Below are 24,900 nucleotides of genomic sequence, written 5' to 3' on the forward strand. Positions count from 1 at the left end.
GCAGGGGCCTCAAACTCAACTTACCTGGCAAAGTCGGGGGATCCTTGAGTGCAGAGTCAGTAGGAAGCCTGGAACGTTGGGGGGTGGACCCAGACAACTCAAACAAAACAAAAAAGATTGCTCTAGGGCAGGGCCACAAAACGTTGTGCGGGGGGCCGCGAGTTTGAGACCCCTGCCTGAGCTTCATTCGGGTCCGCTCCCTAGTCCTAGTACCTCGGCAAGCCCAGGACTGGCGAACCTGCTTTGGCAAGAAGAGACGCTTATGCTGCAGATGTGCAGGGCAGGCAGAAGCAGGTCTTCAATCGACTTTGCTGTCCCCGAGTCGTAGGAAATAGTGATGCAGGAAGAAGGGGGGATCTGAAACGTCTATCTTCGTTTTCTGAAAGTCGAAGTTCAGTTTTGGAACCAACAGCAAAGGGACTTTGAGGAAAAGCGACAGTTCTCGAGATATCCAGGATGATGTTGATGACAAACGGGATGCGTACTTATTTTTAAATTACAGTTGTATGTTGAGATGCCTGTCACTGGTTGAGAGTGAAAGGGAAGCAGGAAGGAAGGCATCTGTATGTGTGTGCAATCTATCTGTCTCTTTTTCCAACATCAAGTTGTACTGTAAAACACAAGCTATCGTTACTGCCATGTTTTGTTTTGTTTTTGTTTTTTTTTTTTTGGCCACACCGGTGGAGCTCAGTGGTTACTCCTGGTACTCCTGGCCGTATACTCCGTCATCGCTCCTGGCTTGGGGGACCATATGGGATGCCGGGGATCCAACCGCGGTCCATCCTATCAGCCTCGTGCAAGGCAAACGCTCTACTGCTGTGGCATGCTCTGGCCCCTACTGTAACGTTTTTAAACAAAGAACTGGGGATTGTTTGTTGTGATTTGGTGAGTTGGAGGGGTGAAAAAGCTGTTAATATTTGAAGTGTTTAAAAAGAGACCAAATGTTTCCTGAAATAATGTCAGTGGCGATAGGTTTCTTGATTTCAAAGTAGGAGGAAATTCCCAGAGAAATAGCCCTGGAACTCATTTGTTCCTGAAATGTTGCTGGGACTTACAGTGATTACAGGCTTCATACAATTATCAGGAAATTATGATTGTGGTCATGTACGTAAGCAATATTTCCTTTATGGAAGTATGGAAGTACGACTTCACTTCATATTACCCTGTAACTCCACTTATGTAACCTTATTTCCCCACAATTGTCTTCACCCAGTGACAGGAAGTATCCATGTGAGCTGTGTGAGGTGTGAGCATACATAGTTGTGCAGTTTAAGAAATGGGGGCTGGGCCTCCTGAGATGGTGGAAGACAACTAAATATAATGAATTTACCTTTTGAAATGAAATTCTTTTCAGATTCCTCAGATTATTTCATTCTAATATGTCGGAGTTAGTCTTTCTTCCCTTATGCCATTTCCGAACTACTTCTAGCTCAGGCCTTTGGGTTTCCAGACCTGGAAGTGTAACTAAGACACATCATAGGGAAAGATGGGGTATTTAGGCCTTTGTATGAGATGAGCCAATTTTTCTTGCTTCAGATGACTTTTGCCATCCTATCCAGTACTAACTGTGCAAGCCATTTGTTAGAATCTTGATGTTTCTTTTTCTGTATCATCTCTTCATCTGATATTGTTGTTTATCATCTTCTGTAACAGTGTGTCCTGGAGCAGTCTGCCTTGTATAGTGTCACCATTCTACAAGGCACTAAGCTGCAAAGATGCTAAACATAGCAGAGGTTTGGACTGTCTTAAGAAATCCCCAGTTCTTCTGTGCAAATGATGAAGAGAAGAACCCACAAGTAATCTAGAGGCTCCAAAATTTTCTCATCACAACTTTTCTAAAGCATTTTCAGTTCCTTTCAGTTACAGGGCCCCCCCAGTCTGTGGATCAAATCCAGGAGCTCTGCTGACTGTGGCTGCAGCCAGAAATCCTCACCAAGGAGCAGATCATAGAGCAACTGGTGATGGAGCAGTTTCTCAACTCCCTGCCTCAGCACGTTCGTGAGTTGGTTAGATCGAAACTACCCAAGAACAGCAAGGAGAATGGAATCCTGATGGTAGACTTGATCAAAGCATGTGCGATTGAAGGTGAGAGGAAGGAAACAATGGCTGTTATACTTACTGATAATTTTCTGTTTCTGACATACAATGGAAGCTGCATTAGAAGTCTTTAAAGAATGAACCAGTTTGATAAGCCTAATTTTGGGTGAGATAGAAGAAATATGGGATGTCGCATTTTCTGTTCATTATTTCTCTGAGAGAACCCCTTCTCTAATATTGTCCTCAAATCCTACATTTTAAAAAATTCATTCTAAACTTTAGTATTAATGTCATACAACACCAGTCCTTCAAAAAATAGTTTATAAAATGTGGGAATTAGGGGGCTTGCACATGTTTTTCTTCACCCTCTAAACCAGTTATTTTCTGTCATGCACCCCTAGGAAAAAGAAAACATTTTTTCATGCCCCTCCCAGCACGACTGTAAATAGTATCTTTATTAAAAAAAAACTTTAACCTGCAAAACAAAAATATATAAATAATTTGAGCTGATTTTTTAATCAGAGGTGATGTCTGGACTAATGGCTACAAGAGCACGTTTTGCAATGCATAGCTTTTCGAAGCAGGGTTTGAAGCAGGACACAGCAACTCTCAGCTCCAGAGACATAAACATGGGGCTTAGCTTGTTATGACAGTGTTTGCCGAGGTCAAACCCTTGCACCCCCTATTTGAGAAGCATTGCTTTAGACTCAGCCTCCTAATGCCAAGAGGCATGGAAATTTATCTATGCCAAAATGTTATTAATCGGGGCTGGGAAGGTGGCGCTAGAGGTAAGGTGTCTGCCTTGCAAGTGGACGGACCACGGTTCGATCCCCCGGTGTCCCATATGGTCCCCCCAAGCCAGGAGCGATTTCTGACTGCATAGCCAGGAGTAACCCCTGAGCGTCAAATGGGTGTGGCCCAAAAACCAAAAAAAAAATGTTATTAATCTTAAAAACTTGAGTTACTAGATTTGAACTAAGGAAATTTTAGTGACGAGGGAAGAGAGTAATGCATTTTTTAAACTTTATTTATTTATATTGATTGATTGGTTTTTGGGCCACTCCTGGCTGGGGGACCATATGGGTTGCCAGGATTCAAACTGGGTCCCTCCTGGGTCGGCCGCATGCAAGGCAAATGTCCCACCGCCGTGCCATCTCTCCGGCCCAAGAAAGTAATTCATAGTCCTTTGAATAAAAATGATACTGCAGATGGGCCGGAGCTATAGCACAGCAGTAGGACATTTGCCTTGCATGTAGCCGACCTGGGACGAACTTGGGTTCTATCCCTGGCATCCCATATGGTCCCCCAAGCCTGCCAGGAGTGATTTTTGAGTGCAGAACCAGAAATAACCCCTGAGCACCATCGGGTGTGGCCCAAAAAACAAAAAAAAATGATACTGCAAACAGCATTGTTTGAGTATATCTATGTATATACAGTAATCTTTATCTACATACAGATATATATGCACAAAATATATATAACAGTAAGGCAGAAAGATGAGAGAACAACAAATATGAATCAAAGCCCATAGTTCTTTCTGGAGAGAAGACAAATTTATGATAGATTTAAATATCTTGGAAGTGGGTAGTGAGTTCAGAGCTCTTAACTACACTTTAAAATGAAAATTAATAGGATATCTTAGCTTAATGGACTGAAGGGCTATGTTCAACCTCCTGGTATCACTTGATTCCTTGAGTACTACTTGGATTGACTTCAAACATTCTGCCAGAAATACCACCCAAGTAATGCTGAATAAGTCCTCCTCCCAATCGCCCAAATAAACAAATGAGTAAAAAACAAGATGGTCATGTATAAATCAATGTCAATAGCATAAATTAAAGAGTCTGAATAATCTAGTTCTAGTTCTTTTTTTTTTAATTTTGTTGCTCTTACATAGAATCTATTTATTTATTTATTTATTTATTTATTTTGGATTTTTGGGCCACACCCAGTGACTCCCAGGGGTTAATCCTGGCTATGCGCTCAGAAATCGCTCCTGGCTTGGGGAACCATATGGGACACTGGGGATCGAACTGAGGTCCATCCTGAGTCAGCCGAGTGCAAGGCAAATGCCATCCACTGCACCATTGCTTTGGCCCCCTAACTCAATACTTTTGAAATAGGTCTTTCTTTTATTCTATAGATAGGAGGCACATGAGGTTAAGGATTTTACCTCTGGTATAACAGTTAGTAATTGATCATCAGAACTGGGTAGCTGACTTCAGCAACTGTGCTCTCATTGTAGTAGTCTTCTGCCTCAGTAGTTCTAGAGGGGTTGAAAACTTAGTCAATGGCTCAGAGCTATTAATAGAGATGTGTAGAAAAACAGCCCTTAGGATGGCCTTGGATGGTGGATGGAGGCCTTTGACCTTAGGCCCCGGCCACGTGGCTCAATCCCCCATTAACTGGCGGGTCTGGGTTCAGGAAAGCGAGGGGTATTGAACTCACTCACAGGCAGGCTTCCAGAGAGATAACATCTTTATTGCCCTGGCCAACAGATGTGGCTGCTAACCATCTATGCATGCCATTCTTAGCTAGCCCTGCATCTTCTTTCATCCATGTCTCCTCCAACCTCCATCCTGGCAAGAGACCAAAAGCCCTTAATCCCCTGGGTCAAAGGCTTTATATAACCTTCCCAAGACCACTCCCAGGAATGGGAGGGTCTTGCATTACATAATTAAGGATGGGGCTGGATGGCGGTGGATGGCAATGGATTTCTTTCTGCCATTCCAGGCCACGTGGCTCAGCAGCCCCATCTAGCCAGCGAGTTCCAGGCCCAGGTAATCGGCGTAATCACTCACTCACAGGCAGGCGTCAGGAAGCAACAACTTTATTCATGCCCTATCCACCACATGTGTGTGGCCTACTCATAACCTTTCAAGCATTCAGTCATTCTTAACTCACTTCAGCCATCTTCAGGGCCAAAGGAAACGGCCAAAAAGCCCCGAATTCCCTCAGTCCCAGCCTTATCTAACTTTTCCAAGACCCCTCCCAGGAATGGGAGGGTCTTGCAGGTAAGGTTACACCTAATATTCAGTTCCCAAGACCCCTCCCAGAAATGGGTGGGTCTCAGGTACACTACAGGAGGGGTCTTGCAGGTAAGGTTACAAGTAATATCTGGTTCCCAAGACCCCTCCCAGGAATGAACGGGTCTCAGGTAGATACACCTAAATCCAGGGTGGAGTCACAGAGATGGACTTCAGAGGAAAAGAAAGAGAATACCCAGGAACAGGAGCAGTAGTATAAAAGGTAGTATGTTTGCCTTGCATGTGGCCAACTTTGGTTCAATCCTTGGCGACCCATATTGTCCCCTGTACATGCTAGGAGTGAGCAATGAGCCAGTAATAAGCCCTGAACACAACTGGGTGTGCCCCTCCCCCAAAGAAAATGCCCTAGGATAGAATAAATAAATGTGCTAAGGTTCAAGTTTCTCTAGAAAAGAAGGCTGTTGCCTTCTAGATCAGTGAATAAAAATAAATGTATGAGAGGTTTAATAACTCAAGTTACCATTATTTTTTTTTGTCAGCGAGGTTGGAAACCTCTGATATAATAGGAATTTGCGCTTTATTTAGAAAGTGGGGAGATCTTGAAATGACCAGAATGTTCTTCAGGAACATGCTTTGTTGAGCTAGTCTTTTTCTTAGGAAATGTAGGACTTCTGCTAATTCTCTTGATAGGATGGTGAATTCTGAGGGAAGCAGCCTGGACTCACCTGGCCATTCCTTTCTCTCTCTAGATTTCCCTATTCAGAACTTTACCCTTTCAGAAAACAGTAATATCCAGGAAGATGAAAGGGAGAGCACCAAGATGGCTGCAACTCTGCCTCCTGCCACATCCCCTGTGAGTTGGGTTGTCTTCTGACATGGGACCTTTACCGTCTTGATTTTTAGATCTTCTCAATCTAATTAAACTATGTCCTTATGTTTTTGACCATTCCCTAATTACCCTATTCTTTCTTCTGGATCTTGCTTTATTTTTCTGTTACATTTAACACTATCCCATATAAGATGGATATTTTCCTTTTGACTTGAATGAATCTTTGTTTAGTATCCCATTTTATCTCAACTCTTGGCTATTGAAACCCTCCCTCCTTTGGCTTGCTCTATTATGCTTGTTTTTATGTCTATAGTAAAGGATAATTACTATATGAGTATGAAACTCTTGTGCTCCTTATTCTTGTTTGAGCACATTTTGCAATATAAATGATAATTGTGAAATTCATTTTCTCTGTGTCCTTTAGAATCAGAAAAAAATTATTTGGGGAGACAATTAGGAAAAAATGTCTTAGGACCTCTGAAAGAAAAATTATGGGGTAAGAGGATGAGAAATACTGTATAGAAGATCTCCTAAGAATAGTTTTCTGTCCCTACAGAATCCATGTCAAGGGCTCCAGTCAGGTAACAGGAACAGGAATTCATGAATGGGTGGGTCTAACAGACTGCAGAGAGCCTGCTCCATCTAAGTAAGGGACAGTTGACTCCAGTTCACTCTGGTCCCCAAACCTTATGATTCGTTTTCCTTCCCATCCTTTCCCTTCCCCTTCTTTCCACTTCCCAGCCCAAAAGAGGCTGGGAAGATAGATAGTACAGTAGGAAGGTCACTTCCCTTGCAGGTTTGGTCCCCAGGACCACATATGATCTGAACCCTCCAGGAATGCTCCCTGATCACAGAGCCAGAAATAACCTCAGTGCACCATTGGATGTGTCCAAATCCCCACCCCAAAAGAAAGAAAACCAAAATCCCAAATCCAGTTAATAATATGAAACACCTGCATTTGGGAGCATTGGTAACTAATAGGAATTTTTTTTTTTTTTTGGTTTTTGGGCCACACCCGGCAGTGCTCAGGGGTTACTCCTGGCTGTTTGCTCAGAAATAGCTCCTGGCAGGCACGGGGGACCCTATGGGACACCGGGATTCAAACCAACCACCTTTGGTCCTGGATCGGCTGCTTGCAAGGCAAACACCACTGTGCTATCTCTTCGGGCCCCTCTCCTGTACTTCTTAAGGAGGCCTTGTAGGTTCATGTTTTATATAAGATTTAATAGGCCCCAATGAGACTTCCTGTTATTTTTTGTCAATTGAATAAGTATAGTATGTTGTCATTTTGATATGCATTTCTGTGTTTACTAAGAAGATAGACATGATTCTGTTTATCATCTCTTCGAGTTTTATAGATGACGCATGAATCTTAGTTGATTCAGACCTTTTTGTTTCTGATTTTTGCAGGGCTTAAGCCTGACTCTGCTTAGGAATCACTTCTGGTGGTACTTTAGGGGACCATCATTGGGACTGATTCTGGATCAGCCAGAAGCTGTACTGTCTGTGTCTCTGTTTCCTTTGAAAGTGGCATCAAAGACTTTCTCCTCCAGCCCAAATCTCTAGTAGTAGGTAGTTTGAACTATTTCAGGAACAATGCTGCTTCTCATAGGCTGCAAGACAAAGATGCATTGCTGGATCTCTGGATCCTCTAGATTTGATTACTTGGAGGTTTTCTGCCAGTGAACATTTACTTTTATGTTCATTCCTTTTATCTTTTGTTTTGGGGTGCTACATCCAACAGTTCTTTTTTTTTTCTGCCTAAGCCTAGGAATCAATTTATTAAGACTGTAACATGCTGATCAGAAATACTTAATCAGCGACACATTCTTTGTTTACAATTGTTGATAGTATGAGCATATCCACTACATTCAGGGGGAAGGAAATATTGTGGATGACAAATATACAGAGATAAAGTTTATTAGTGAATAAGGCAAAATATAAAGGTATTTCCTTTCGATTTCTCATACATGTCATGCTGTTGTGTTGGCTGATTAGTTATTTGTAGATGAAGATATGTGACTGTTCATTAGACATTTTTGCTTCAAACATAGGGATTCTCCAGTGTGACCTCTGGAATTTAGTCTGAAGCGTCTCTGAAACTCTCTGCAATCATGAGGTATCTCTCCAATATGTCTTCTCGAGTATGATGAGACTGAACCTCTCACTCCCCGCAAACATCTGGTTTCTCCTCTTGTGTGTGATGATACCTCACCTATCTGTGAAGCCTCGCCCAAACTCCCCACAAACATGGGGCTTCTCTCCTCTGTGTCCTCTGGTGTTGGATGAGACATGACGTTATCTCTGAAACCTCGCCCACACTCCCGACAAGCATGGGGCTTCTCTCCTGTGTGTATCTTTTGGTGTGTGATAAGACGTGCCTTGCGACGAAAGCCTCGCCCACATTTCCCACAAACATGGGCTTCTCCCCTGAATGTGTCCTCTGGTGTTTGATGAGACTTGACCTCTGACTGAAGCCTCAGCCACACTCCCCACAAACATGGGGCTTCTCTCCTGTGTGTATCCTTTGGTGTCTGATGAGACCTGACATATCTCTGAAACCTCGCCCACACTCCCGAAAAACATGGGGCTTCTCTCCTATGTGTATCCTTTGGTGTGTGATAAGATGTGACCTGCAACTAACGCATCGCCCACATGGGGCTTCTCTCCTGTGTGTATTCTTCAGTGTGTGATGAGACTTGACCTACGATTAAAGCCTCGCCCACATTCCCTACAAACATGGGGCTTCTCCCCTGTATGTGTCCTATGGTTTTTGATAAGACTTAAGCTATCTCTGAAGCTTCGCTCACACTCCCCACAAACATGGGGCATCTCTCCTGTATGTGTACTCTGGTGTGCGATGAGATTTGACATCTGACTATAGCCTCGCCCACATTCCCTACAAATATGGGGCTTCTCTCCTGTGTGTGTCCTCTGGTGTGTGATGAGACCTGAGCTATCCTCCAACCAGGAGATCAGCAAAGGTTTCACCTTGCAATGCCCTAAGGCCCGTAGATGCTCGTAGGTCTCCAGCATCACGTCCCTATAGAGCTTCCTCTGAGAGGCGTCCAGAAATGGCCACTCCTTGGGTCAAAACCTTGCCCACAATCCCCACAAACATGGGGATTCTCTGTATGTATCCTTTGGTGTGTGATGAGACTTGACCTCTGAGTAAATCCTCGCCCACATTCCTTACAAACATGGGGCATCTCTCCTGTATGTGTACTCTGGTGTGCGATGAGATTTGACCTCTGACTAAAGCCTCGTCCACATTCCCTACAAACATGGGGCTTCTCTCCTGTGTGTGTCCTCTGGTGTTTGGCAAGATTTGACTTGTGACTAAAGCCTCGCCCACACTCCCCACAAACATGGGGCTTCTCTCCTGTGTGTGTCCTCTGGTGTGTGATGAGACCTGAGCTATCTCTGAAGCCTTGCCCACACTCCCCACAAACATGAGGCTTCTCTGTATGTATCCTTTGGTGTGTGATGAGACTTGACCTCTGAGTAAATCCTCGCCCACATTTCCTACAAACATGAGGCTTCTCTCCTGTATGTGTCCTCTTGTGTCTGATGAGATTTGACTTCTGACTAAAGCCACGCCCACATTCCCTATAAATATGGGGCTTCTCTCCTGTGTGTATTCTTTGGTGTGTTATGAGAATTGACCTATGACTGAAGCCTCGCCCACATTCCCTACAAACATGGGGCATCTCTCCTGTATGTGTACTCTGGTGTGCGATGAGATTTGACCTCAGACTAAAGCCTCGCCCACATTCCCTACAAACATGGGGCTTCTCTCCTGTGTGTGTCCTCTGGTGTTTGGCGAGATTTGACCTCTGACTAAAGCCTCACCCACACTCCCCACAAACATGGGGCTTCTCTCCTGTGTGTGTCCTCTGGTGTGTGATGAGACCTGAGCTATCTCTGAAGCCTCGCCCACACTCCCCACAAACATGGGGCTTCTCTCCTCTGTGTATCCTTTGGTGTATGATGAGATTTGACCTATGACTGAAGCCTCGCCCACATTCCCTACAAACATGGGACTTCTCTACATTGTGTGTCTTCTGCTGTGTGATAAGTTTTAACTTTTGACTAAAGCCTTGCCCACACTCCCTCAAAACATGAGGCTTCTCTTCTGTGTGTGTCTTCTGGTGTATCACATTGGATACAAGAGTGAAATCTTTTCTAGGCCTCACATTCTTTTCTCTTAAAAATCTTTTTATTCCTAATCCTTGACCTACTTTACCTGTGTCCTCTGGATTTAATATATGCCAGGTGTTATTTTTTTCCACATTTGAATTCTCATGTTTATTAGAGCTCCCAATTTGACTGTAACATAATCTAGATAAGGCTGTTGAAATATTTTTATCTAAAGGTATGGAGCTTTCTTTGTGCTTTTGACTGTCAAGTATGTCATTTCTAGTTTTGTCATTGTAAGTATTAGAAGGTTTTTGCCATTGGTTCTGATGAAGCTTGCTCTCTTGGCAATGCTCCTGGGACTATCCAAGAGGGATGAATTGGGTTCATGTGATGATTAAGGAAGTTCTGATTGGAGAAAGTCCGTGACCAGAAGGGACATGGGTAGATTTTTGGCTTTGGTTCTGCAAACATGCCTCTTGGCAGCCTCTCCAGGATTCCATCCTCCAACCAGGAGATCAGCAAAGGTTTCACCTTGCAATGCCCCAAGGTCCGTAGATGCTCGTAGGTCTCCAGCATCACGTCCCTATAGAGCTTCCTCTGAGAGGCGTCCAGAAATGGCCACTCCTTGGGCGAAAACCTTATGACCACATCAGGGAAAGTCACTGTGTCCTGGGGACAGGACATCACACTTTGAGACTCCATCGTCATGGCCTGGATTATTTCAAAGAGCAGCAGCAAGGCACCTGGCACAATTCCTAGATCAATATCAGAGCCTGGCGAACCGCAGTCCGGGACGCTCAGCGGCGCCCCAAGACGGACGGTGGAGTGAACATCGTCCTTCCAGAACCCCTGCGCCCGAGAGGAACCCCGGAATTATTCAGTCTGGGCAGCGATAGCAGCGGATGGCGACGGATGGCGCTTCTCCCCTCATGGTACCGCCACGGAGAGAGGAAGATGGCGGTTGCGTGTCCATCCAACAGTTCTTATGGCTTAATCCTGCCTCTGCACTCAGGGACCATTCTCATCAGGGAGGATGGGGGACCATATGAGGAACAAGGTATGCGCTCTACCCACTGTACACTCTATTCAACCTCTTCATTTCTTTTTAATTGTCCTTTTCACCCCCTTCCTGAGGCAATTTCTGTACTTTGACCACTCAGAAGTATTTCTGTTTTTTAGGAGTTGTTGACTTTTGAGGACGTGGCTGTGAACTTCAGCTCAGAGGAATTAAAGTGCTTCAGTGCTTCACAGAGAAACCTATACCGGGAGGTGATGCTAGAGAACTACAGGAATCTGGTCTTTGTAGGTGAGTTGGCCTTCTGCGTCTGCCAGCCTAGTGGTTTCTGTGTTGTTAAGTCTGAACCTAGATCAGAAACAGTATCTTTATATCCATCTAACTCTTAGAACACAGCTAATATTTATGAATTGCTTAGTTTTTGTCAGACAACACATAGTATGTTTTACTTCCTTTCACCTTAGGTTTTACAGATGAGGAAACATGACTGCAGCTGGGCTTCAGTCACTAAATGAATACACCCCTATTCCCACCATCAGTGCTCCCTATCTCCCTTCTCCCATACCCCATGCCTGTATTCAAAACAGGCATTTTACTTCTCTCATTCATTAACATTGTGATGGTAGTTGATAGTGTATTATTTCTCTAACTGCACTCACCCCTCTTTGAGGTAAGTTACATGTCGTGAGCCAGTCCTTCCAACCTTCATCTCTGGGGATTATTTTAAGAATGTCTTTAATTTTTCTTAAAACCCATAGATGAGTGATACTATTCTGTGTCTATCTCTCTCCCTCTGACTTATTTTACTGAGCATAATAGTTTGTATGTCCATCCATGTATAGAAAAATATACATCTCTCCTGACAGCTACATAATATTCCATTGTTGTATATGTACCACAATTTCTTTAGCCATTTATTTGTTGAAGGGCATCTTGGTTATTTCCAGAGTCTTGCTATTGTAAATAGTGCTGTGATGAATAAAGGTGTGAGGAAGGGATTTTTATTGCATTTTTGGTGTTCCTAGGGAATATCCCTAGAAGTGGGTATAGCTGGATCAAATGATTTGCATCTCCCTGATAATTAGTGATGTGGAACATTTTTTCATGTGCCTTTTGGCCATTTGTATTTCTTCTTGGAGAAATTATCTGTTAATTTCTTCTCCCCATTTTTTTGATGGGGTTAGATTTTTTTTCTTGTTAAGTTCTGTCAGTAACTTATATATCTTAGATATTAGCCCTTGTCTGATGGGTGTTGGGTGAATAATTTCTCTCATTCTGTGGGTGGCTTTTGTATCCTAGGCACTACTTTTTTTATTTTTTGAGGTGCAGAAGCTTCTCAGTTTAATACAGTCCCATCTGTTTATCTCTGTTTCCACTTGTATGGAGAGTGCTGTTTCTGCCTTGAAGATTCCTTTCGTCTCCATGTCATGCAGTGTTTTTACGTACGTGTTGTTCGATATACCTTCTGGTTTCAGGTCTGATATCCAGATCCTTAATCCATTTGGATTTGACCTTTGTGCATGTTGTTAGATGGAGGTCTGAGTTCGCTTTTTTGCAAGCAGCTGACCAGTTGCCCCAACACCACTTGTTGAAGAGGCTCCGTTTTGCATTTCTTGCCCCTTTATCAAAGATTAATTGATTGTATGTCTGGGGAACATTTTCTGAAACTCAAGTCTATTACACTGGTCTGAGGGTCTGTCTTTATTCCAATAACATGCTGTTTTCATGATTATAGCGTTGTGGTACAGTTTTGGGAAAGGTGATGTCTCCCAACCCCATTCCCAAAAGTTGCGCTAGCTATTCGTGGGTGTTTATTGTTCAAAATGAAGTTCAGAAGTGTTTGATTCACTTCTTTGAAGAATGTCCTGGGTATCTTTAGAGGGGATTGCATTAAATCTGTACAATGCTTTGGGGAGTATTGCCATTTTAATTATGTTAATCCTGCCAATTCATGAGCAGGGTATGTGTCTCAATTTCCTTGTGTCTTCTTTTGTTTCTTGAAGCAGTGTTTTGTAGTTTTCTTTATGTAGGTCCTTAATGTCTTTAGTTAAGTTGACTCCAAGATATTTGAGTTTGTGTGACACTAATGTGGACGGGGTTGTTTTTTTTAATGTCCATTTCTTTTCTATCATTATTGTAGAAGAAGGCCATTGATTTTTTTGTGCATTAATTTTGTAGCCTGTCACTTTGCTATATGAATTTATTGTTTCTAGAAGCTTTTTGGTAGAATCTTTAGGGGTTTCTAGATAAATTACATCATCTGCAAACAGTGAGAGCTTGACTTCTTTCTTTCCTATCTGGATGCCCTGGATATCTTTTTCTTGCCTAATCGCTATGGCAAAAACCTTCAGCACTATGTTGAGTAGGAGTGGTGAGAGAGGGCAGCCTTGTCTTGTACCATATTTTAGAGGAAAAGCTTTTAATTTATCACCATTAATAATAATATTTGCCATTGGCTGTGGTAAATGGCCTTGACTATATTGAGAAAAGTTCCTTCCATTCCCATCTTGATGAGAATTTTTTTTATCAAGAATAGGTGTGGGACCTTATCAAATGCTTTCTCTGCATCTATTGACATGATCATATGGTTTTTATTTCTCTTTTTGTTGATATGGTGTATTATTTACTCATGTTAAATCATCCTTGCATTCCTGGAATGAATCCTACTTGGTCGTGGTGTATGATCTTCTTGAGGAGACATTGGATCCTATTTGCCAGAATTTTGTTGAGGATCTTTGCATCTGTGTTCATAAGGGATATTGGTCTGTAGTTTTCTTTTCTTGAAACATCTCTGTCTGGTTTTTGGTATCAGGGTGATGTTAGCTTCATAAAAACTATTAGGGAGTGTTCCTGATTTTTCAATTTCATAAAAGAGCCTGAAAAGCGTTGGTAGTAGTTTGTCTAGAAAGGTTTGAAAGAATTCGTTAGTGAATCCATCTTGGCTTGAGCTATTGTTTTTGGGAAGACTTTAGATTACTCTCTTAATTTCCTCATTAGTGATGGATCTACTTAGATATGCTAGATAATCCTGGTTTAACCGTGGAAGGTTGTAGGAGTCCAAGAATGTATTAATTTCTGCCTGGTTCTCGTGTTTTGTGGCATAGAGCTTCTCAAAGTAGTCTCTGATTACCTTTTCAATCTCTGCAGTATCTGTAGTGATCTCACCCTTTTGATTTCTAGTCCGATTTATTATGCTTCTCTATTTATTTGTGAGTTTTGTTGGTAGTTTATCAATCTTGTCTTTTTTTTCCAAAGAACCAACTTTTGCTTTTGTTCATCTTTTGAATTTTTTTATTTCCATTTCATTGATTTCTGCTCTAAGCTTTATTATTTCCTTCTGCCTATCTATTTTTGGCTTCTTTTGCTGGCAATTTTCTAATTTTAAATGTTTTATTAAGCTATTTGTGTAGGTCCCTTCTTCCTTTCTGATACGTGCTTGTAAAGCTATGAATTTTCCTCTTAGTACTGCTTTTGTTGTGTCCCATAAATTCTGATAGCTTGTGTCTTCATTGTTTCCAGAAATATTTTGATTTCCTCTTTGATTTCATCTCTGACACACTGGTTGTTCACCAGTGTGCTGTTTAATTTCCAGGTGTTAAAGTTTTTCTTCGATGACACTTTGTAGTTCACTTCTAATTGTGATCTGAGACGGTAGACTGTACAATTTCTATCCTCTTGACTTTATGGAGATATGTTTTATGGCCCAGCATGTGGTCTATCCTGGAGAATGACCCATGTGCATTGGAGAAGAATGTGTTCCAGGTTTCTGGGGATGGAATGCCCTATATATATTTACTAGCCCACTTTCTTCCATGTCTCTTTTCAGAGCTAGTATATTCTTGTTGGGTTTCACCTGGTTGAACTATCAAGGGGTTCCAGGGCAGTGTTGAGGTCTCCTACTATTATTGCTATTGATATCTTCTTTCAGATTTGTCAACAACTGTATTAAATATTTTGCTGGTCCCTCATAGGGTGTGTATATGTTTAGGAGAGTGATTTATTCCTGCTGTAAATATCCTTATTTAGTACATAATGACCATCTTTGTCCCTTATAACTTTTCCGAGTCTAAAGTTTGTGTCATCTGATATGGCCACTCCAGCTTTTGTTTTGTTTTGTTTTTGTTTTTGATCACACCCAGCGGTGCTCAGGGGTTACTCCTGGCTCTATGCTCAGAAATCACTCCTGGCATGCTTGGGGGACCATATGAGATGCCGGGATTCGAACCACTATCCTTCTGCATGCAAGGCAAATGCTTTACCTCCATGCTCTCTCTCCAGCCCCTAACACTCCAGCTTTTTTAAGGAAGTTGTTTGTTTGGATGATTTTCCTCTAGCCTTTTATTTTGAGTCTGCTTGTTCTGAATATTTAGATGTGTTTCTTGTAAACAGCAGAATGTTGGCTTCAGCTTTTTTTTATCCATTTTACCACTCTTTGTCTCTTAACTGGTACATTTAGTCCATTGACATTGAGAGAGATTAATAATCATGGGATTTGATGTCATCTTTGTATAGAAGTTTATTGTGTCTGTTGGTCTGTCTTGTCTTAAAGAAGACATTTCAGTTTTTCTTTTAAGACTGATTTTGAGTCTGAGCTGCTGTTTATCCATGAAACTATACTTTCTTCAAACCTGAAAGTGAGTCTGGATAGGTGCAGTGTTCATTTCATTGCATTCTGTCACTATATCCCACCACTTGCTTCTGGCCTTGAGGGTTTCTTCTGACAGGTCTGCTGTAAATCTTAAGGATGCTCCTTTGAATGTAATTTCCCCTTTTTGATCTTGTTGCTTTCAGTATTCTATCCCTATCTGTGGGATTTGTCATTGTGACACATTAGGATGTGTCACATCCTAATTAGGGTGCTTTTCTTTGGGTCTCTTTTAGCTCGTACTCTTCAGGCATGTAGGATTTGGTTGCATGCCATCTTTAGCTCGGGAGTTTCTCTGTAATGATGCCCTTAACTATTGATTCTACCTGGGGACTTTCCTCCTGAGTCTCTGAGACTCCAATGATTCTTAACATTTTTTTCTGGTGAACTTGTCAAGGACTTCTATTTTTATCTGTTCATATTTTTGAGTATTTTTCCATTTGTTTGATCATTTGCTTTAAGGTTCTTTTTCAGTCTCTTCTGCTGTATGGAGTTGCATCTCATCTTCCAGTTTGCTGATTCTGTCCTCAGCTGCTCTTACTCTGTTGGAGAGGCTTTCCATTTTAATTTCATCTACTGGGGTTCTCAGCTCTGTTATTTCACTTTGGAGTTTTCTGATTTCTATCTTTGTGCTCTGTTCAACTTGATCTATTCTTTCTTTGAGTTCTGTGAGCATCCTCCATTTTACTACTCTAAACTCCTTGTCTGAGAGCTAATTATGTGGTTGGTTCTTTCTGAGTCATCAGAGCTGCCATCTTCATTCTCTATGCATGCTGTTGTCCTGCGTTGTTTCCTCGTTGACACACTTGTAGTGTGGCTTTTACTGCATGTTGTGGTGGGGTTCGTGGACTAGGAGATGCATGCGGCTGTGTAGGGAAGTGGAACTGTTGCACTCCTCCCTGCTTCTCTGTTTCAGGGCTGGTGAACCTTGATGGGATTGAGTTCCCTGAGGTCTTCCTTCGCAGCCTCATGCAGAGGGTCAGGAAGCCAAGAGTGGAGGAATGCAGAGGAATGCTTTTAAAAGCACCGGGAAGGATTCTGGTACCATCCTATGGGCTGGGACTGTCTACCTGGCCAGTGAACCTTGATGGGATTAAGTTCACTGGGGTTTTCCTTAGCAGCCTCACGCAGGAGATCAGGAAGCCAAAATTTTTTTTATTTTTAAGTATATTTTTTATTCAAGTAACATGATTATAGTTGGGTTACAGTCATAACCAGAACACCCCCTTCACCAGTGCAACATTACCCCTCCCCCTTCCTATCCCCTGCCTGTATTTGAAACAGGCATTCTACTACAGTTATTTGTTTTTTTTTTTTTTTTTGGTTTTTGGGCCACACCCATTTCACGCTCAGGGGTTACTCCTGGCTATGCGCTCAGAAGTCGCTCCTGGCTTGGGGGACCATATGGGACACCGGGGGATCGAACCGCGGTCCGTCCTAGGCTAGTGCTGGCAAGGCAGACACCTTACCTTTAGCGCCACCGCCCGGCCCCACAGTTATTTGTTTTTAAGTTCAGTAAGTTGTATTTTTTTCTTTAAAGGATAAGAGTAAAAAAAATATAGTAAAGGTGTGATAGTGGCAATCGACATTGTTTGCATAGGTCCAGAAAAATGGGGAAAATGGAAAAAATTCTTGACCTGATTACAAAAAGGCCTCACCCCAGAAGTTTATTGGCATAAGACCGACTCTGGGTTCCAGGCATACCAGTCCGTCCAACCTGAGTCATTCTCCATGGTCCCGGTGAAACTTTTTCACACTTTAGCTATTGTTGGTATCAGATTCTTATATTTAAAGACTTTGGATTCTGTGCATTTCTTTCATCGATGTCAGGCTGATGTGGAGCATCCTCTAGTTTCAGCATACCATTAAATGCGGAGCGATCCACCCTACATGCAGACTGTTGCTGAGTCACCTGGGTGTTGGGAGCACTCTTTGGAGTAAGTCACTGCCAAAGCAGTGGTAGGTCTTCCTTGGTAGAGGCTTGGATCCTGGTAATTTTATAGACAATTGTGGTTGTTTCCATAGATGGTATCCATTGTTCAGGTGTGTGTGGGTGATGCCCATTCTTCTGAGGCCTAAGCCAAATCATTATGCCAATGTTCAGGGTAAGAGGCCTAATTACATTACCAAATTTGTGTTCCCATCTCTATTAGATAAGAACTTGTTTGCATATGTATTACTTTCCCATTTTAATGTGCCTATTCAAAAGAGAAGCAATGCCACAAGATATTGTTGGTACATCTGGGGGCTAACGAATAAAGTCCAACATTCCCCGTAACTTGGTTCAAACATGAAATCTCTACAGAGATTCTCTTCTAACAGTATTGCTTATAAAACAGATCTCAAAGGAGGAAAAGCAAACAATCAAATAACAAATTCAGTGGGCAAAATTGTCACTATATGAGGATGTTTGAAAAGAGTTATAGATGTTAAGGGAATACATCTGAGATATACAAAGGAGATACATGTGTCCCAATATTTACTGTGCCTGTGCAGGAGGGAGGAAAAAAGAAAGAAAAAGGCAAAAAGCACAATTTTTTTTATTTATTTATCTAGTTTTTGCCGATTTATTTGTTTTGGTGTGGTTAACGAAGTTGTTGTCTTTTCTTTTCTTCCTTTATGTGCTCTGCCAGGTTTTTTATCTCAAGACCATGGCCTTTAAGTAGTGCTTATCTTTATTGTTGAAGTGTTCACTGGATGTTTTATTTAACACTTCTTTTTGTACTGTTGTGGTGTTCTACCTCGAGAGCTTCCAGAAGGACTCTGCCCATTTTCGGCGTATTTGATTTTTCCCCCCAGTTTATTACTTTTCTCTTCTTCAGACAAAACCACATAACTTGAACACTCTAGTCCCGCCTCCCAAATAGAGCGGGAAATAAGGGAGGTACCAAGACCAAACAGGTGTAGGACTACTAAAGTAGTTAGCTAGGCACAGAGGGGACCACTTATTCTGGCAGCCCTGGGGGTGAGGGAGGAGGATATGGGAGGTAGGACGGGAACGGAGGTGGAGGGAGGACAATTTGGTGATGGGAATTCCCCTGATTTTATGTTAATATGTACCTAAAATATTATTGTCAATGCTATGTAGGCTACTATGATTAAAATAAAATTATATTAAAAAAAAAGAAATAGTCAAGAGGGAGGGGTGGTGTTTCCGAGACACCACTTTGGTCTGTGATCTGGACAAGAGAAGAGCACATGGAGCCATGTCCTCCCCTTGTTGCCTGCTGAAGAGGAAGCCAAAATTTTAAACATTTTGTCTAAAACCACACGACTCTCATGACAGATGGAATTTGGCCCTGAGTAGCTTGGCCCCCAAATTAGTTGCTTTAAATGCTGCTGTGCTTTTAATGGTTTTGACCTGGCTTGACTAGGAATGCCTGTAGGCTCTGACTGATGCTTTTGGAGCAGAGGAAGGAATTGCTAAACATTCCCAAAGCTCCACTGACTTCTTTCAGAGATTTACAATCTCTCTTGGTGCTGAGAGGCAGGGTTGTTTACCTAACCCCAAATCCTAAACCCTAATCCTAACCCTAACCCTAACCCTAAATCCAATGTTTTGTGCCAATTCCAGAATCCTCTGTTTAAGTGATGCTCAAAGTATGGAGAAGTCTCCTGGGAGACACAATCAAAACTAAACGCCCATTGTGCTGGTGGCCGTAAGCAGGAGCTCTTAATTTTGTTAATGCCAGAGTGGGCATGGTGAGATGGAAGCGCCTAAATGCCAGTCTGCTCCAGGATATGTGCTTTGAATTGTTCCAGGATATGTGCTTTGAATTGTCACTTTTATTGGTTATAAAGTACAATGGAGTGATTTTCACACCTGATGTCTTTTCAGTTACCTCACTGGTGACCCATAAAAGAATGAATAAACCAGTTTTATCTTTGAAGTGCTCAGAGTGACTGACAGCACTACTTTCTTCTTGTGAGCTCTTGACTGAAGGTTTGGGGTCAGTAGAGATCTTTTGTATTACCCATGACATTGTCTTCCCAAGTATGGAATGGGTGGGATTCATAGGAAGTCATTCTGGGGAAGCATGAAATGACAACCCTTCAGTTGGTGAACAAAACAATCTTCTCACATCTTCCAAACCTCCTGGTTATGTCAGTTTGGTGTCTAGCATGTTTCTGCGTCTCCCTGACACTCATTTTAGAAAGGAGAGAAAACACCAGGCTTTGAACCTTAAGAGAGAGAGCTCAAGCTAGCTGCCACTCAGTATCTCTCATAGCTGTTTTATCTATTGTGTTCCTCCATTAAGGTTAGTGCTTTCCTTTTTTAAATGATTATAGTTTCCATTTACATGGCTGATATAATGTGAATTTGAGTTAGAACATGATCTAAAGAAAACAAGTAATCCAGGATATAGCTCTCAGCACTTGCCTTGCATGTGTGAGTGCCTTGGGTTTGTTACCTGGCACCACAAAATAAAAAATTTTAAATTCTACTACAAATGGTACATAGATATGACCGAAATGTCAGTAGTTTTCATTAATTTTTCAGTGAACAATGTGCCAAGAGTAATAGTATAGGCACTTGGATTATAACTGAATAGGAAATTGCTCTTCTTGTGTGTTACTTTCTACTGAGGTAAAAAGACAATTACTAAGTAAGTTAAGATGTCGTACTGATCTGTTTCAACTGAGTCAACAGAAAACCATAGACTGGTAGCTTCTAACCACCAGAACTGTGTTTTCACAGTTTTGAAGACTAGAAATCCAACACGACAGTTCCAGTAGTGTCTGGTGTCATTTTTCAGGTCTCAGACTTTCCCTGTGTCCTCAAAGGCACAAAGGATAAGGGTGTCACTGGCATCCTTTAACAGAGCTGTCATTCCTGTCCAGGGAGATGTCAGTTGCATGACCAGAGCATCTTCCTAAGGCCCTGAATCCTCTGTGCATTGCATAGGCATACGGCTTTGAACATGGAGAAGGGGGAGCAAATAGTCAGAATGTAGAAATTTGGTGCAGACATTTGGGACATAGGAATTTAGAAAAGAAATATAAACATTTAACCATAGCAGGTAAGCACATGATTGAAATTTAGGAAACACTGAACTAAGGGAGGCAGGAAGCATTTTAAGACCAAAAAATGAAGTTTATCACAGTAAAGAAAAGAAATGTATGTTTTCCCTATTTGAGCAGCTCCAATATCAGGTCCTGCATGTTGAGGCAGAGAACTGGACTGCACCCAGTGTTTGCTTTCTCTCTCACTAAAGTGGGGCTTTCCCACTTCTGTTACTGATGTTTGTACCAAGTCATTCTTCATCATGTGGTCATCCTAGGGATAGACTATGGCAGCATCCACGACTACATTCTACCTTCCTCTGCAATGTGATGACCAAAAATGCCCCCAGATGGTATCCATTTCCCCAGGGGCAAAATAATTGGGATGAGGCTTTATTTTTCTCCAGTGTGAAATTGCATCTTATTATCTCAGACTTTTTAGGTCTCAGCTTGGGAGACACTGTGGGTGAGTGACAGAATCCCAAGTTAGGAGTGTTGTTTTCCCACAGGACACCAATTCCCGAAACCTGGCATTATCTCACAGCTGGAAGAGGAGGAGTCACATGTAATGGCGGGAGACAGTGATGAGGTGGCAGGTCAAGGTGAGTGGCCGGGAAGTCTCATGGAGTCGGGAGTCATGAGGGAGGGGGCACCAGGAGCTGTCTAGGAGAGGCCTGGCTGGTGTTCTCCTCAGGCGCACATAGCTTCTTATCCTTAGAACGTCTTTCCAGTCCTCTGCGAGGCTCCCCTTCTCTTGCACTTTCCTTCCTTGGAGGCTAGTTTCTTTCTCTCTAGCATATCATACATCACTTTCTCTAGCACCTTACCTCCTGCAACTACAAATCCCAGTTCTTCCCTATGAATGAAAGAAGCAAAACCTGTCCTTCTGATACTGTTTTTATTTCCACCTACTTCACATTTGCCTCAGACCAGCTTCTCTCAGTGCTTTTGTTATGGTACATACTGCCTGTATGCACACTTTGTTTTTATTTTTTATTTCTTTTTTTTATAAACATTGTGATTACAAACATTATTGTAGTTTGGTTTCAGTTATACAAAGAACACACCCCCTTCACCAGTGCAACATTCCTACCACCAATACCCCCACACTCCCTCCTCCCCTATCCCCTGCCTATATTCAAGACAGGCATTTTACTACTTCTCCTACTCATTAGCATTGTCATGTGTATTTTTCTAACTGCAGTCACCACTTTTTGTGGTATGCTTCATATCATGAGGCAGTCCTTCCAGCCCTCATCTCTGGTGATTATAACAATAATGTCTTTCTTTTTTTCTTAAAACCCATAGATCAATGAGATTATTATATGTCTCTTTCCCTCTGGCTTATTTCACTCAGCACCATGTACATCCCTGTATAGGAAAATTTCATGATTTTATTTCTCCTGACGACTGCATAATAGTCCATTGTGTATATGTACCACAGTTTCTTTAGCCATTCATCTATTGAAGGGCATCTCAGTTGTTTCCAGAGTCTGACTATTGTAAATAGTGCTGCAATGAATATATAGGTGTGAGGAAGGAATTTTTGTATTGCATCTTTGTGTTCCTAGAGTATATCCCTACGAGGAGTGGTATAGTTGGATCATATGGGAGCTCAATTTCCAGCTTTTTGAGGTATCTCCATACTGTTTTCCATAAAAGCTGGACTAGACGGCATTCCCACCAACAGTAAAAGAGAGTTCCTTTCTCCCCACATCTCCACCAGCACTTATTGTTCTTGTTCTTTGTGATGTGTGCCAGTCTCTGTGGCATGAGATGGTACCTCATTGTTGTTTTGATTTGCATCTCCCTGATGATTAGTGATGTGGAACATTTTTTCCTGTGCCTTTTAAAGGCCATTTGTATTTCTTCTTGGAGAAATTTTCTGCTTGTTTCTTTTCTGCATTTTTTGATGGGGTTAGATGATTTTTCTTAAGTTCTGTCAGTACCTTATATATTTTTTATATTAGCCCCTTGTCTGATGGGTTTTGGGTGAATAGTTTCTCCCATTCTGTGGCTATCCTAGGGACTATTTCCATAGATCTACAGAAGCTTCTCAGCTTGATATAGTTGCATCTGTTTATCTCTGCTTCCACTTGTTTGGAGAGTGCTGTTTCCTTCTTAAAGATTTAATGTACACTTTGAAATGTAGTCCTTTAATCATACCAGTCATATCGAAGCATTATGACTACTGAATTGGACAGCAAAATGTAAACATTTCCATTATCACAGGGTGTTCTGTTCGGAAACACTGTCCCAGGAAGATGGAGCTCTAGGGGGGTTGGAAAGATCAGGAGCTTACCCTGCACATAGCTGACTCCAGCTGTATTCCTGCATACACATTATAGATCCCCAAATACTGTCAGGTGTGGTTCAAAAAGAAAAAGGAAGAAAGGGGAGAGAGAGAAGAGAAGAGGAGACAGAGAAGAGATAGAGGAGGGGGGGGGGCACTCTTGGTAGGCCAGCAGAGAAACCAGTTATGAAACTATTAGAGTCCAACAAGCTAACAGTGAGATAATCTGACCATCTTTTGGTCAGGTTTGAGATACTCTCTGAAAATAGGACTGAAGAACAGGCTGAAACATCGGCCACAAGGCACTTGAAGGAAAACACAAACCAGTTAGGAGGACTGGGTTGTCTCCTAGTCTTCCATGCTGAGTCTTTCTTCTAAAATACCTAATCCGTTCTGGTAATCCAGTGGTCCATCTTCTTGGACCTATTCTGTCCCCTATGCTCTACTCATGGATTCTGTGAGTTGACCAAAGTGGTGGTCACTGTACTAATAAATATCTCTTCCAAATCACAATCTTATAGTTGATTTTGCTTGACTCCCATTTCTTTGCCACCCATGGAACTGATTTTGTAAAGCACAAACTTTTAACTTGCTACTACCTACACTTAAAATACAAATTTTCAGCAAACCATCTAAAGTCCTCCCTATTTGGTCTGAAATCTTTCACAGATACCCCAAATTAAAAAAAATGTGTTTCTAGAACTGGTTACTTTTACAGTTCATGTCTTTGCTCAGGTTGCTTTATAAATGTGACACTACCTTTTCACTTACTGAATCCAAATTCCATCCCCTTCCCTAAGCCTTTTCTTTTCCTTAAGTAGAATAGATTCTACCATTTCATCTCTGGTAGTCCTTTGTAGTATTATGTGCATACTTTACCAGTGATCCTCAAACTACGGCCCCTGGGCCACATATTGTACTTGTTCCCATTTTATTTCTTCACCTCAAAATAAGGCATATGCAGTGTGCATAGGAATTTCTTCAGTCCAACGGTCTGAGGGACAGTGAACTGACCCCTTGTTTAAAAAGTTTGAGGCCTGGGATGAAGAGATAGCATGGAGGTAAGGCGTTTGCCTTTCATGCAGAAGGATGGTGGTTCGAATCCTGGCATCCCATATGGTCCCCTGTGCCTGCCAGAGGTGATTTCTGAGCATAGAGCCAGGAGAACCCCTGAGGGCTGCCGGGTGCCAAAATACAAAAAAAAAAGTTTGAGGACCACTGTAGTTTATACAGTCACATTGACCATCTGCTTATATGATGCCTTGCACAAAATAGGCATTTATAAATGCTGCCATCTTAAATTGGGATATGATGAGAGACTGAGAACTAAGAAAAAATTAGGGTAATTTTCTTTTATATTGAGAAAGATGGTTTGTTGACTTAGAAATTGAAGACACATGTCAGTTGTGCCTTTGCCTTTGGGATCCAATATTCTTCTTATGGATTCTGAAGCATCCCAGAGAACCAAATCCTGCTTATAGCATTATCTAGGATTTCTGAAGTTCCATGACTATGGAACCCTTCTATGTCCACAGCTATTCTTTTTATAGAGTACCAGTGAACTACAGGTATGACCTTCTAGCTTTCTCTGATTTCCTCCTGATCATCCTCTCTGTTTTATGGTGTCAAGATGGTGTCTTTGCTGCCTCTACCTCACCAGTTCTTGCTTACTGTTCTTTGTTTTCATCCTTCATCGATTCTTTTCTTAGCTTCCTTAAAACTCTTAAGCCTCAGTAAAGTCTGCCCTGTTCTTTTTTGGTCTCATTTTTTCTGTTTATGCTATAATGATCCCTTTCAGAATGAAAACAGTAGATGAATTTCTACGTTTCTTTTAGATTGGGAGCAAAGGCCTGAACTCAGAGACCAACTATCAGAGATCCGAGGAAAGGCCTCCCAGGCTCACATTGTTACAGGAATGGGCACAGCCCCTCCACCAGTGAAGAACAAGCT

At 42.0% G+C, this 24,900-nt stretch overlaps 1 protein-coding gene across 1 annotated transcript; it reads right to left on the minus strand.

Annotated features, from left to right (window-relative positions):
• Window positions 1-298: 298 nt before the first annotated feature.
• Window positions 299-10,701, minus strand: LOC126028741 (histone-lysine N-methyltransferase PRDM9-like). The gene is given in 8 exon segments (XM_049787667.1): window positions 299-420; window positions 8,069-8,128; window positions 8,281-8,486; window positions 8,558-8,641; window positions 8,726-8,804; window positions 9,014-9,270; window positions 9,604-9,694; window positions 10,467-10,701. Coding segments are annotated over 8 exon segments (1,134 nt in total).
• Between the last annotated feature and the right edge of the window lie 14,199 nt (window positions 10,702-24,900).

Source organism: Suncus etruscus, chromosome 14 (genome assembly GCF_024139225.1).
Source record: "Suncus etruscus isolate mSunEtr1 chromosome 14, mSunEtr1.pri.cur, whole genome shotgun sequence".
In the NCBI taxonomy this organism is placed as follows: domain Eukaryota; kingdom Metazoa; phylum Chordata; class Mammalia; order Eulipotyphla; family Soricidae; genus Suncus; species Suncus etruscus.